Below are 15000 nucleotides of genomic sequence, written 5' to 3' on the forward strand. Positions count from 1 at the left end.
AAAAGGAAAATTGCCAATGTTTTGGATATTATTTCGTACCAATGTATAACCACCATAGATTCTACAGATTCTAGATTTTAATACAAATATTATATCTTGTTAGGATATATGGAAATAGTTCTGTATTGCTCTGACACGTTGTGCTCATTTCTTGACAGTCTATAACTTGATGAAATACGAATACGAAATCAAATAAATACTGAGGTATGTATATTATTGTATTTTACAAAAGAGCAGTACTTACTTTGTCTTTTAACAATGGAGTCCTTATCATTGATGGATAATTTGCAGGAAATGCATATTCTTCATACTGAAGGAAGTTGGCGTGTGCATGTGACACACTACAGGTAAAAAGGACAGTAGTTATAAACAATTTTAATTCTTCTTTTGAAGGTATATGACCTTTACCATCCTTTATTGGTAAGCCCTTTATAAAAGATAAATAAATTTATTAGAATCGATAACGAAAAAGAATAAAGAAAAAAACACACTCCATAAATGTCTTTTTATCTGTAATTAATTTCCATCTATAAAAAATGCCTCGCTTCATAGAATGTTTAATGAACTTTGACTTTTTTTTTTTACCTCAGGTTATGTCATGCTGATGGTTTCAAATAAGAATAAAATGGTGCTATTACAGAGAGACTTTACAACTAGAAATTTCAACATCTTTGTAATGAGTAAGAGCAAAACAATATTAAATATGGACATTGTATGCGTCTTCTTTCTTGGTCTTCGATTTAAAATTCAAACTTCTACTTGTACCATGTATGGTCTAGAAGAGATTATCTCCCTTATTTATTTCTAATTCTTGAGTCTTCTCTTTGTCCATTCCTTTTATCTTTTCCACCTCTCACGATTCAGTAATCGTTGTTCGAGCTCCATGAGAGTTATCCACCAAAACACACCAAATTCCATTTCGGTAATAAAATAAAGAGACCCTTGATATTATATAGCTGGTAACACTCGTCTCCTGGATTATCCATTACACACATTTTACGAAGAAAGTTAGTAACACGGCTATTTGTATAGACTGGGTTGGTGCATAATTATTGCGGCTTTTTTTTTTCAACAAATTTTATTCAACAAAAACAATAACATATAACAAACACATCTTTAAATGAATATTCCGGAGCCTATTACTGCTTCCATTTGCTTGGCAGACGGTCAGACCGTCATTTAAAGATGTTTTTTGTTAAATATTATTATTGTCTGTGTTGAATAAAAGCTAGTCAGTAACACAGCAGACCTGTGCCAGAATAGATATCTAATCTTCAAGACAAATGACTTGTTCTATGACGCATGCGTTAAATCATCAGATAAACAATGAGGAAGTCAAGCAAACGCTACGAACACGTGCACACATACGAACGCAAATGGCACACACATGTACACAATACCACCCCGCTCCCACACACACAACAACTTGTCTTCTCTGTGTGTGTGAGAGAGAGAGAGAGAGAGAGAGAGAGAGAGTGCGGCAATATCGTTTATGTGTCTATCTCTATATACTCGAGGCAGCAGCGTTCGCTTGAATCTCTCCCTCCCCTCTCACTCACTCTCTCCCTCTCCTGCTCTCTCCCTCTCCTGCTCTCTCTCTATATATATATTCCTCTCTTTCGCTCTCGCTCGTTCTCTCTCTCAAACACACACACACACACTTACCAACCCTTTTCCACAACGCGACCGACATTTTATTCCACAGCAAGCTACCGTTAACATTCTAATAGATTATCCTAAAGCGTTCCATTCACAGGATTTGAGTGTTTCCAAACTTTTCATCATCAGAGATAATCATAAGGTGGCTCAATGCAATGATTAAGTAAAAACAAAATATCAGGCTGAGCTTAATATTGCTTGGCCGAGAGTGCAACGGAGAGAACTCCAAACGTCTGAACCTACAGCCTGCATCAATAAAGTCGTCCGAGCGCTGTAACAGCTGATCTGCTGCACAAAATCTCGACATAAAAATCATCAGATATAACAGTTACGAGGGGCTTCTGAGCAGTTCACGGCTTTGGGTAAAAGAAAATACAGGAGGGTCAGTTAATTATGATTTCATTCAACATATTCCCCTCTCAGATTCACACAGTTATTGCAGCGGTCCTTCAGGTTTTCTAAGCCCTACAAAAGAACTCGGAATGTTGGGCTGCCATACAGGCCTTTCGTAATACCCTTAAAGCCAAGAACTTCTCAATACCCTCTGGTATATGTATAAATATACAAGGATTGCTGGAAAGTTCCTGGCGTGGTTAAGATGTTTGACTTGTGATGCTCTCTCTCTCTCTCTCTCTCTCTCTCTCTCTCTCACATCCTGGATGAAACGATACGCTTAGTGATGGGCGATGGAGCTGTAAGGATGTTCTTGTAACTAGACAAGCACTTAAAACAATTAGCGAAAGCATGGTACATGCTGCCATACTCGCTCGAGGGTTTGATGGTTGGCTCTACTTTGTACGGCTGAAAAACACTAAACTTTCATGGCTGAAATACTTTTATAATTAGTCCGTTCTATCATGGCTGACAAGCGATGAAACAAACGCAACAATTACCTTTATACCGATGCCGCCATCTTCAGGTTTTGGTTCCTTTGATATACATTCAGCCCAGTTTTGTAATTCCCAATCTTCAATAACATCACTGTCAGCTTCTGCAATTATAATTATTAGTGCAATTAGTAATATACTTTATAACAATAGGGGGAAAATAAGAATAAAATAAAACGATTTGGAGATAGATTTTGCGCATCAACTGTCCTGGATTTCCGTCAGTTACGGCGAAGACGAGTGTTCCAATTGACCTGATCAACGAAACCACCTGCTCATGAAGTTAACGTGCAAATGGTTGAGCTGAATATCTCTAGCCAGTAAAATATATATATACATAAGCGAACACATACACACACCGGAAATTTCACGGACGACCACAACAATGTCAACGACACGATTTAAAACGACATCAGCAGCGGCGGTGACAGTGATGGTAATAACAACAATAACAACAATAACAACAATAACAACAATAACAACAACTATCACCGTGGGTAAACACACATACACAGAGGAATACAGGAACTGTACCATATTTTCAGGCCTTAGGACAGCAGCAGCACAAAGGAGTGAGAGGATGGGGCTGCTGAGGGGAAGGCCACGCTGTTGCTAAAAACTATGACACACACACAAACACAAACAAGGACGCAAACGCATGCGTTCATAAGGAAACGCACCTTAGAAGAACAGAATGGAATAAGTGGAGCAAGAACAGACAAGAAAGACGAAAAGTGTCGCTGAAGAGGTCACAGATGTGTGACGAAAGATTTCCGGACAATGGACATGAGTTAGAATAGGAACAGTAATAAATGAGTGAAGAAGAAATAAATAGTGCGTGTGTTTATTTGGCCCCAAAAAATGACCATCTCGAAAAACAACAATGTGTGTGTGTGTGTGTGTGTGTGTGTGTGTGTGTGTGTGTGTGTGTGTGTGTGTGTGTGTGTGTGTGTGTGTATTAGAAAAACATACTCACCGTAGTAGACATCTATATAGTTGGAAACATACTTCAGTATACAATTATACAAGGCAAGAGAATCGTCTCTGAAATAGTATTTGGGTAATACTTTGGGGTCATCAACCTGAAACGAAAGACAAGCGTATCCACTGAGCATATTTTAGGTCGTTTGATTCGTGTTGATATCTCCCTTAACCTACACATATCTCTTTATTCACACTTATATTCGTTCGTTCTATGCACGTTTTCCAGGCTATTATCGATCATAAGAATACTTATTATTGAGACGTTCTTTACAGCCGGATGCCCTTCGTGTTGCTAACCCTTATGTTTTAAAGTAAGAGACATTTTAATTCCACGGGTTTTCGAAAAGCGGGAATTGCGGAGTATTCGTTTACAGTGGATGGTGATAAACTTCACCGTTTGTATTTGAGCTTTTGTCTATGAATGTATGCATTCATAGACAAAAGATTTAAACTAGCATCAGCGACATACGGGCAATGTTGTTTGTTTCAAATCCGCGGTAAAAAAAAAAAAAAACGACATGTATAGCCCTGAGAAAATATTAGCTTGCTTAGAAACTTAGAGAAAAATGGTAGACAGGCGACAATGGGATTTACGGGGAAAACAAAGAAAAGAACACAACGGACGTAGTCAAGCTCAAATTCTCATCAGTTTTCCACCAAGTATCATTACAATTTCGATACTTTGCGATGATGTCGTTCAGTTTGGCAGTGTCAGAAAGATACACTGAATTGGTTTCTGAAGAAATCCAGTTTAATTACACACGTAGCGTTGGATAAAAATCTATGTCACTAATTTATAAATGCATTATACACACATAAACCATAAACTCGAGGTGACGTGAGCTTTGTGAGAAAATTGGACTTTTGAAAACAACATTGAGACTTTATATTCGATTTAATTGCATTCAATAATTCTCCGGTTGCTAATAACTTGATTTATTTGTTCGTTTATACAATACATTCATAAATATAATCCATCAATGCTGACATCATGTGACTACCAAATAAACTGGCTTTTACAGACAGACAGACAGACAGACAGACAGACAGACAGACAGACAGACAGACAGACAGACACACGCACTCGTGCGCGCGCGCACATACATAGACAGATACACACATACATGCATGAAGACAGACAGACAGATACACACTCTCATATACGCACAGAGACAGACACACATGCATACACACAAACATATATCCATACAGACACACACGCACACACACATACACATATACACATACAAGACAGACACACATGCAGAGACAAATACACACACATGAACACACACATATACACACACACACACACTCATATACACACACATATAGAGACAGACACACATACACACACATACGCGCAGAGACAGGCACACACGTACACACAGAGACAGACACACACACACACACATACACAATGGGTTGACGCTTACTGTCAATACAATTACATCTGAAATATTTCTGGTTTTATAAAGATAATACCTTAATACCAAAAATAATTTATTTTTTCAGACTGAAAAACTCCCAACCGGAATAATCGATAACTCAATATCGATTTATTTGCCTAAAATTCTGATGTCATATCTTGTCAGTTCAGTTACTTAATTTCAAGAATACATTTATGCTCGTTTATCACGGGTGTCTGGATCCAAAAAATGTCGCCATATTAAATGAATCTGAGAAATGAATAAAAGAGTATGTCGGGAAAATGTGTTTCGTTCCCAGACTCCAAACTGTTCAGACTACTGCGGATGATCGTTGGGGCACGTGTTTGGGGTCCCGACCCCTGATAAGCATAACACACAGTTAACAATTAAGCTTGCTATGTTATCCTGGATCAGTGATGAATGAATCAGCGATAAAGGAGGATAAATGTATTTCTACAGGTGTAAGCAGGAGCACCATATGCCTGACGAGTGTCTCATAAGTTTGCAGTCCTGACGAAGTCTTTCAACTTCTCTTCCATCAGTACGACCCTAGAGTTGAATAGGTTTCCTTGGAATGATTTAATAAGAACCAATTGAAGAGAAAATATTTAAATGGTATCCCATTTGCCCAATATATTACAAAGGTTAGCTATATATTAAGAGAATTACTTACTTTTCTTCTGGCAAATTCTTTCGGAAGATTTCCATCGATTGAAAAATCCCAAAGTTGTACACTAAAAAAATATATATATAAATGTGTAACAGTGAAACTATTGATAACCAATAGAAACTTATGTTTGTATCTATAGATCTAAGCAGATGTTTACTGATGGGATTAAAAAGTTTGCTTGAAGCTTCGGGTTCGATCGTGCTGTGCGACAGCTTGGGTAAGCGTCTTTTACCACTGACTGCGGTCCACTAACCAAAACTGCTATTTCTAGGAGATCGAGTGACCGCATAAAGGATTTCGCATTATTTCTGTTATGTTCTTGTCAGTCTGAACAGCCTCGCTCTGATCGGTTTCTTTCTCCTGCAACATTTTTCTTGCATCACCCATTCCTGCCATCGCTTATTTTTACTAACCCCAGTTTATTTATCCATCAATACCAGTTGATGTTTCATTTCTCTCCTCCCTCCCTCTCTCTCTCTCTCCCTCTTCGTTACAATATTAGCGTCGTAATTCGTACAAATATCAGCTTTGTTACGATAAAAACGTCGACTGGCAGCTTTCCTACGATACAAGCTCAGAAATCCTCCTGATTCTGAGTAACATTAACTGAAACCTACCCAATGTCAGTGGTAAGGTTTCCTTTTATAACGCTGAGTATTATTATAATGCATTAGAAAACAGCGGTTTCGTAGACAAGGCTCATCAAATTAATATGATATTTCTGAAATGGATATCAACATTAAAAAGTTTCTCAGTTATAATTATTAACCGATTTGAACCTTGCTTTCTCAATTTTGAGCATAAATTTATTGCCTGTTGCAGTTTTCAAAAATCGTAAAAAGATTAGCAATGAGAAATTCTTGTGACGTTTTGTGAAACTTCAACTCCCCACCACACACACACACACATAATGTAGAAGTGAACTTACCCTTTATATATCAGTTGAAACATTCCCTCTATTCCAATGGTCATCGTCTTGTCAACCCAGCCGCCAGGCGACACCAGCTTTTTGAATCCTCGGCTAAAATTACAAATTGTTCATCGCTTTTAAAATGTCAATCCAATATTTATTACATAAATTTTTTTTCTATCTTCTTGCTCTGTTAAAGTATTTGAGAAAAATTACATCAATGTGTCCAACTGGTTAAAATTCTATTTATTCATTTGTGCAGCTGAAGATGGCACTGCATTTAAATTGATGTAATGATTGCATTGTTCAATTAAATGGAGCCACTTGAAACGGTCGTACTGCATCACTACTTGATATCCTGTTGCTTATTTTGATTATATATATATATATATATATATATATATATATATATATATTATATATATATATTTATTAGAAAAAATAATAAGCTACCCAGATATCTGGATGGTTGTACATTTACAGATTTTTATTAATATGTCACATGTTCTTATAAATTAGCGCTTGCATCTGTTCTAGTAAATTCTCCAGAATCTATTGAACAATGCAATCATTACTTCAATTTAAATGCAGTGCCATTTTCAGCTGCACTAGAAATCTGGAGAATCTACTAGAATAGATGCAAGCGCTAATTTATAAAAACATGTGACATATTACTAAAAATCTGTAAATGTACAACCATCCAGATCTCTGAGTACCTTATTATTTTTTCTAAGATATATAATATATAATATATAAGCGAAATGCTTAGCAGTATTTCGTCTCTCATTACGTTCTGAGTTCAATTTCCCCCGAAGTCGACTTTGCCTTTCATCCTTTTGGTGTCGATAAATTAAGTGCCGGTTGCGTACTGGGGTCGATCTAATCGGCTGGCTCTCTCCCCAAAATGATCTGCCAAAGAGCGAATACACTACGTTTTACAGAGGAGGTTTAATAACAGAGAAACATGCCTGCAGTCATCACCTTATTTGTGTCCCTTGCTTTTTTTTACCAGAATTAACCAATAAATCTAATACTTTTTCACTACATTACGAGTGTAATTTGGGTTAATTAAAAATTGTTTTGTCTCCCTAAATTGTTAATGTTAGCTGCCACATAACTATAGATTTAGATTGCTGAGCTGAGAAGAGAAAGAAACTTACCTGTTGATTGCCAAAAGGAATAGTGTGTGAGGTGCCAATAGCTTGTAGAGAGGGTGAGACACGGATATATTTCTGTGCATGGCAAGAATAACTCCTTCCATTAATAAATGAGTCAAACCTACAAAATAGAAAAAAAAACTTCTTAATCTTATTAATCTACCAATGTTGATTATTTATCTATATTTCTGTGATAAGTTACTGTTGATACAATATGTTGTAATATTAGCGCAATAGCTTTCTGAGTTCAAATTCCGCCGAGGTCGACTTTGCCTTTCATCTCTTTCGAGGTCGATAAAATAAGTCAACGCCAATCAAGTATTGGGGTCAACCCCCAACTTCGACCCCAGTATCTCACTGGTACTTTATTTCATAGACTACGAAAGGATGAAAAGCAAAGTCGACCTCGACGGAATTTAAACCCGGAACATAAAGACGGACGAAATACCGCTATGCATTTAGCCTGGAGTATTATCGATTCTGCTAACTCACCAATAATAATAATAATAATAATAATAATAATAATAATAATAACAACAATAATATTACCCAAGTGCACAAGAGACTGGTGGAAACTGGAATCAGCCAGATTATACCACATTTTAGCAAGAGTCCAAAGGTAATGATCGTCCGTAGGAAGAAATATCTAAAAGAAAAAATAACATGAATCCAATGAGACAAATATGTATTGTTACAAACAGGAAATAGTATTTACACATATATACACACATTCCATATATATATATATATATATATATATCAGCTAACGAAGGAAACATCTATGTTGTAGGTGGACTTGCAAAAAGTAGCACTAAAATCTATACGTCACAGTACTTTAAACCAACAGAGAGGGAATGGCAGACATTAAGTGCAGCGCAAGATCGGCTGACAGTCAGACGGGCAGGCAGGCAGGCAGGCAGGGCGACAGTGTCAAGCAAACATGGAGAACGAGAATGAGTCAGAGTAATGGAAACAAAGGGAGGGATACTGGATGAGAAGATGGAGACGAAGTCTGATTGGCAAGTAGACACACGTACCGATAGAGAGATAGAGTGTGTTGTGTGTGTGTGTGTGTGTGTGTGTGTGTGTGTGTGTAAGAGAGAGAAAGACAGAGTGAGGAGAGGAGGGCGGGAGGGAAACAAAGAGAAGGAGTGGCAGAAAATTTTGTCGAAACGAAATGTCCCATCCGCACCATAAGTGTCTGCAAGCGTCTGCAAGTATATCTGAGCAGCAACCGGTGGAGGCGTTCCACGTGTGACGACTACTAAACCGACCTTTCCACGTCTGGCTGAAGGAATACCTGATAACGCGTCTTTCTTACGCAAACACAGATGTCTGCGGAATACACAACCACTGACAGCACATTGCAGTGAATCGGATGTTTCCGTTAATCAAATAACTAGAAAACTGATTAACCAATAATCATCATTATAAAAATTTGATGTAAGTAAAAATTACACCAAACTGAAATACTCAGAGTTTTACAGAAAAACATGGCGGAGAATAATTCACTAAATTTAAATTAAATATACATTTGGTTACAAGAAAATATTCTAGAAAATTCTTACAGGATTGTCTGGTCCTTTTTGCTGTTTCAGTTGTAGGGCAATTGGTACCAAATCATCTTCGGAATTCAACATAAATAACCCAATAGGAGCACACATCTGTAATTAATTATGTCAAGTATATACCAATCAAAATCTCAATCAATGAATATATTTGGGAGATTGGAACGAAAGTAAAAGATGAGATCCAGCCTTAACTTTTCTTATTTTGGTAGAAAATAAAATTTCCATGAGTTGTGTGAACATGAATAGATTCACATCAAAATGGAATTAACAATGGAACCTTGAAATGTTTGCTTTATAAAGGATCTGAATATATATTCACATACTCCCACGCACGTATATCGGTATATATAACGTTGTGTGTGTGTATAATGTAATACACACAACCGGAACGGCGCTATGTATAATGTTTTACCTCGGATAAATTTATCAAAGAAAACTGTGTATTAAAAATCATAGGATTCGCTCAGTAGTCGCCGGCAAATCGTCAGACACCGGTGTTTCGACCTTATTTGATCTCCTCCGAACACCTTGGGTATTCCAAGGTCAATTTCATGGCGTTTGTTACTATTTCTATGTATGTCAATAAATTGCCCGCTGGCTCTGCGGACTTACAAAGCAAATAAGAATCAGCGATACGAACAACTGAACAACTGGCTGTAAAACATTGTATCAGTAACATATATTCTTCTAACCCAAGATAGCATAGATAAATTGACGTAAAAATGATTGAACATGAGCTTACATCTAAATCTTCTCTATGTGTAATACCTTCCAAAATTTCCAAATCTGTATAAAATAGTCGTTTTTTCTTGATCAAGTCTTCCAGCGTTTCTCCTTTCAGGACCGGTTTCAGAACCTCATCATCCACACCAAGTCTACAATAAAAAAAGAAAACAAATGAAAAAAAAATCAACAGAGGCAGGAGGAAGTGTGTTTCGAGAACATTTTTGATTTATTTTTCTTATACAGAAAAATACAGAGGATTTAAATTCACCAACTTCAGTTTAGCTAACTTTTTATAACAGAGAATTATTTGTATCAAGAATGTGATCAGGTCTCTTAATCCTTCAAAAATAATTATCTTGATTATTGTGACTCATTAACTCTACCTGGTGTCCGTGACCGAAGAGGAGATAACTACTCCGAAATGCTTGCATCTCACAGTCTGGGTAGGTGGCGCTGCGAGCTGATCTAGATGTATACACACCGTTTGTCAACAAACGGGATATGTTTTCCGTGACAAAACGCAGTGAGTAGCTTGTTCACCGGTTCAAACGTGCCTCAAGCATATTCGAACTGATAATAACATTTTAATAATTCTGGTTCACCTGGTTAAAAGAAACTAGTCTAAGAAGGATAAGTTCGTATGGTGTAGGATGACATCGAAACGATTTTTTCATAGAATAATTCCGTTAATATATTGGGTTGGTGCATAATTATTGCGACTTTTTTTCAACAAATTTTATTCAACAAAAACAATAACAACATGTAACAAAAACATCTTTAAATGATTATTCCGGAGCATATTCACCATCTACTTCAATCACTGCTTCCCATTTGCTTGGCAGACGATCAAACCGTCATTTAAAGATGTTTTTGCTAAATATTGTTATTGTTTTTGTTGAATAAAATTTGTTGAAAAAAAATCTGCAATAGTTATGCACCAACCCAATATTTTCATCATTTATTGGAACTGTCTTTCATAGCATATTTTTTAAAACATAGATTATTATTCGGCCATTACCTCTCGTCACAAAAAAAAGGCAAAGCTAAAAAGGTGTCCACTGAAAAGTTGTGGTACCTGCGCTGGAACAAAAATCGTGACGTTTTGACTTTGAAGAGAGAAAATTACACGAAATGTTTATAGCAGCTCTAAGAACAGATTTACCAAAACCACTTGTAAATATTATTTTTCTCTCTTTTTCTTTGACTAAAGCCCATCAAACCAAGATGCAGTATCGTCTCCACGTGGCATTCGAACTTAACCGAATTTTCTAACTTCCTGAAACGATCATTTAGTGACAGGCGAGTCTGGTTTTCATTAATTGTTCTGAAAAGAATCTTGACTTACTTGGATGGTATTTCTTCACACAGCGTAATTACTGTGGGGTTGCAACCATTTAGACGTTGATATCCAAACCATGTATCTTCCCGCCAGAATTTAACAGACTATGGAAGACACAAAACAAGATCAGAACTGCTTCAGATATAGAAATAACAATAAGACAGTAAAATATTGAAATTCAAAGATATCAGGGGTGGATAAACCCGACTGGAGATGGTGAATTGGAACCAAAAATAAGTAAAGTGATGCAGCAAAGTTATTGTTTCAAACACGTGTCAAGATACAGGAAATATTTTTGCTTAAAAAGTGCAAAAACACTCACTCATGCACGGTTATCCTATACTCTTTTTTACTCTCGGCACAAGACCCGAAATTTGGGGGAGGAGCCAGTCGATTATATCGACTTACACACACACGCACACATGCATATATATACTCGATGGTATTCTTTCAGTTTCCGTATACCAAATCCACTCAAAATTGGACCGTAGCTAAAGCGGAAGACAATTGCCGAAGATGCCGCGCAGTAGGACTGAACGCGAAACCTTGTGGCTGGGAGGCAAACTCCTTAAACTCACAGCCATGCCAACGCCTGATAAACCTTATCGCTCACAAATTAGGGTACAAAACGAAAAGAAAAAGGGTATTGAATAACAATAAATAACAATATTTACATAAAAAATAAAAAGTGATGAAAAAATACGTTATTGAAGTACACACCTCGGGTTCCGTAAGTTTTTCTTCGTGATAAACATTGGTTAAATCATCTAATGTCTTCCAGGAGTCTGCTATAATTCTGGTATATATTCCTCTCAGAATCACATCCAGTTTGTTCGTTAACATGTTCCACTGGAAGAGACAACAAATTTAGAGATTCAACGTTTCTTTTTTTTTCTTTTTTTTTTTTTGTTAAAAAGAATTCGATTGATAACAATGTAAAATGTACTGCCATTCCGTCGGTTGCGACGACGAGGGTTCCAGTTGATCCGATCAACAGAACAGCGCCTGCTAGTGAAATGAGCGTGCAAGTGGCTGAGCACTCCACAGATACGCGTACCCTTAACGTAGTTCTCAGGGAGATTCAGCGAGACACAGAATATGACAAGGCTGGTTCCTTTTGAATTACAGGTACAACTGATTTTAGCCAGCTGAGTGGACTGGAGCAAGTCGATTTGATTGACCCCAATGCTTCGACCCCGAAAGAATGAAAGGCAGAGTTGACCTCGGCTGAATTTGAACTCAGAACGTAAAGACACACGAAATGCCGCTAAGCATTTCGCTCGGCGTGCTAACGGTTCTGCCAGCTCGCCACTTTAAAGTTATAATAATGAAGATGATAGTAGTAGTAGTAGTAGTAGTAGTAGTAGTTTCGCATAATTCTCCCCTCGAAACTGCAGGCTTCGAGGGGAGAATTACGTCGATTATATTGACTCCGGAACTTTCTGTAGGGTTGTTTTTTTTTCGCGTCGAACAAGAAATTATAATCAAATCATGTCGGAAGCGCAATTTTAATTTCCTGTTCAAAACCATTCCATTTCCCATGTGTAGATATGGTCGTGTATACATCTTCAGTCATCACTCACACTTTATTTGATGCTAGAGTCATTAACACTGGGACCGTTCACCTCGAACTATTAAGTAAACGAGTTTGTGCCAAGGCACGTATTTGTTTACATGTTCACTAAATAGTTTTATGCCACTTTCTTCCGGCAGAGAGCAACAGATCCCTTATGACGACGACAGTTGTCATTATCTTCTAATCCCAAGCCGCTAGAATCCACTGCACCTTAACCATGAGGGCTTAATTTCAAACCTAAGCTAAATATATTTATTAAACATATGGATATGACTCACACACACACACACACACACACACAAGAATTTTAGGGGCTTGAGAAATATGTATAACATGCTAACTTCCTCTTTTTTTTCTGTAATTAACCTATTTCACTGGGATTAACTCCACTGTATGAAGTAAACTGCACAGCAGAATGTTTTCAATCGAGTAATTATTCGACACTTAATTGTTTTTCTCTCTCTAATTAGCGTGTTTTTACATTGAAGAATTCAATGTTTTATGACAATCCTATTGTTTTTTTAAACCCAAAGTTGATAGTTTGCTCCGAGTTTCGCCCCAGGCCAGGCTACTTACGACTGGCTTTTGCAACTCAAGTTGGGTCCAAACTTCGAGTAGATAGCTGGCTTTTGATATAATAAACATATCTATCTATTCTATTCTAAAAACTTGTATTGAGTTCTATATCAGAGATTGACACATAATTTACAATAAATATATTATGATACACATACACACACATATATATATAATAGATCAGGATTCAAGTGAATCGGGTATTTAAATGGTAAGACACCGGGTCGGGTTGAAAAGTATAACCTGTACACATCAAAAATAGAGGAATAAATATGCGGCTTCCGAAGTAGAGGCAGAAAGATACTCAGGTTATGTAAACGATTAACTGTAAATGGCCGAGTATACCAATATACAATACCAGTCAAGTACTGAGGTCGATATAATCAACTTACCTTCTCCCCACAAAATACCTGGTACTGTGTCAAAATTAGAAAAAGGAATATTATCATTGCTAATCAGTATAGAAATATATTTTCAATACTTACCATGTATTTTGCAGAGAATTCTTCGTCGATCGGCAGAGACTCACACTATACAGGAAAAAATATATATATGAAAGATTATAGCTTCTTATTTCTTTATTGCCCACAAGGGGCTAAACATAGAGGGGGCAAACAAGGACAGACAAAGTGATTAAGCCGATTACATCGATCCCTGTGCGTAACTGGTACTTAATTTATCGACTCCGACAGGATGAAAGGCAAAGTCAACCTATGCGGAATTTGAACTCAGAACGTAACGGCAGACGAAATACCGCTAAGCTATTATAAAAAAAAATAGGCATGTGTATCTAGAGCAGTGATTCCCTACCTGGGTTCATATGGTCCTTGTGGGTCCATATAAGATTACATTGTTAAAAATTATACGCAAAAAGGTTGAATGGCTGTGAGGGTCCATACGAGTGAAATAGGAGTCGAAGGGATCTAGAATAATGTAGCTCCGGATCACTATGCCCTTAAAGCAAACAGGATTATCAAAGTTGGAATCGGATGCATTGGTTTATAGATTTACTCAATCAGGACTGACTCGCAGTTAAACATAAATATGAAACAAATGATAGAGACGAGAAATGGAATATACGAGATTACGAGAAACTTTGAACGTGTTTCATCGGTTTACTACAAGGAACATACCCAACACTTAAATAACCAAACGTTTTCGTACAAATTATGCTTATAAACTTTCTTACAAATATACTTACTAAAACAGGAGCACCTTCTGCATATTTCATCTTGTAAATCTCTCGTTTCTGGTCAATTTCACCTTCCCGTTGCTTTTCATCTGGATCATTCTGAGGTAAAAATGTATCCCACGGGTGAATATAATAATGGAGATTTGGTTTAATCCACCGGAAAACTGGAAACATTACACTTTCTCCTCTAAAACGGCGCACAAATTTAATTGTGTCTATATACCAATTCGAAGATGTTAATTCGAATGAACAAGGCTCCGTCCAGATTTCGATTTTACTCACTTCTGTAAACGAATCCGGAAGTTTAATATTAAACGTGTCGA

The 15000-nt window shown here is 37.0% G+C and overlaps 1 protein-coding gene across 3 annotated transcripts in view; it reads right to left on the minus strand.

The window, feature by feature from the left end:
* The window catches only part of LOC106867443 (allene oxide synthase-lipoxygenase protein), a 38892-nt gene that overhangs the window by 1714 nt on the left and 22178 nt on the right, over positions 1-15000 (minus strand). For all 3 annotated transcript variants that reach the window (XM_014912320.3, XM_014912319.3, XM_089337885.1), the window contains exons 2-14: positions 14687-15000; positions 13971-14015; positions 12054-12182; positions 11340-11437; positions 10011-10143; positions 9266-9361; positions 8247-8343; positions 7701-7818; positions 6559-6651; positions 5634-5694; positions 3523-3628; positions 2553-2650; positions 245-427 (exon numbers count right to left, since the gene is read on the minus strand). The exon at positions 14687-15000 is cut by the window's right edge and continues 174 nt beyond it. In XM_014912320.3, the coding sequence (XP_014767806.2) occupies positions 245-427; positions 2553-2650; positions 3523-3628; positions 5634-5694; positions 6559-6651; positions 7701-7818; positions 8247-8343; positions 9266-9361; positions 10011-10143; positions 11340-11437; positions 12054-12182; positions 13971-14015; positions 14687-15000 (1571 nt within the window). The remainder of the gene's footprint in view (positions 1-244; positions 428-2552; positions 2651-3522; positions 3629-5633; positions 5695-6558; positions 6652-7700; positions 7819-8246; positions 8344-9265; positions 9362-10010; positions 10144-11339; positions 11438-12053; positions 12183-13970; positions 14016-14686) is intronic.

Source organism: Octopus bimaculoides, chromosome 20 (assembly GCF_046866305.1).
Source record: "Octopus bimaculoides isolate indiv1 chromosome 20, ASM4686630v1, whole genome shotgun sequence".
NCBI classification, from domain to species: domain Eukaryota; kingdom Metazoa; phylum Mollusca; class Cephalopoda; order Octopoda; family Octopodidae; genus Octopus; species Octopus bimaculoides.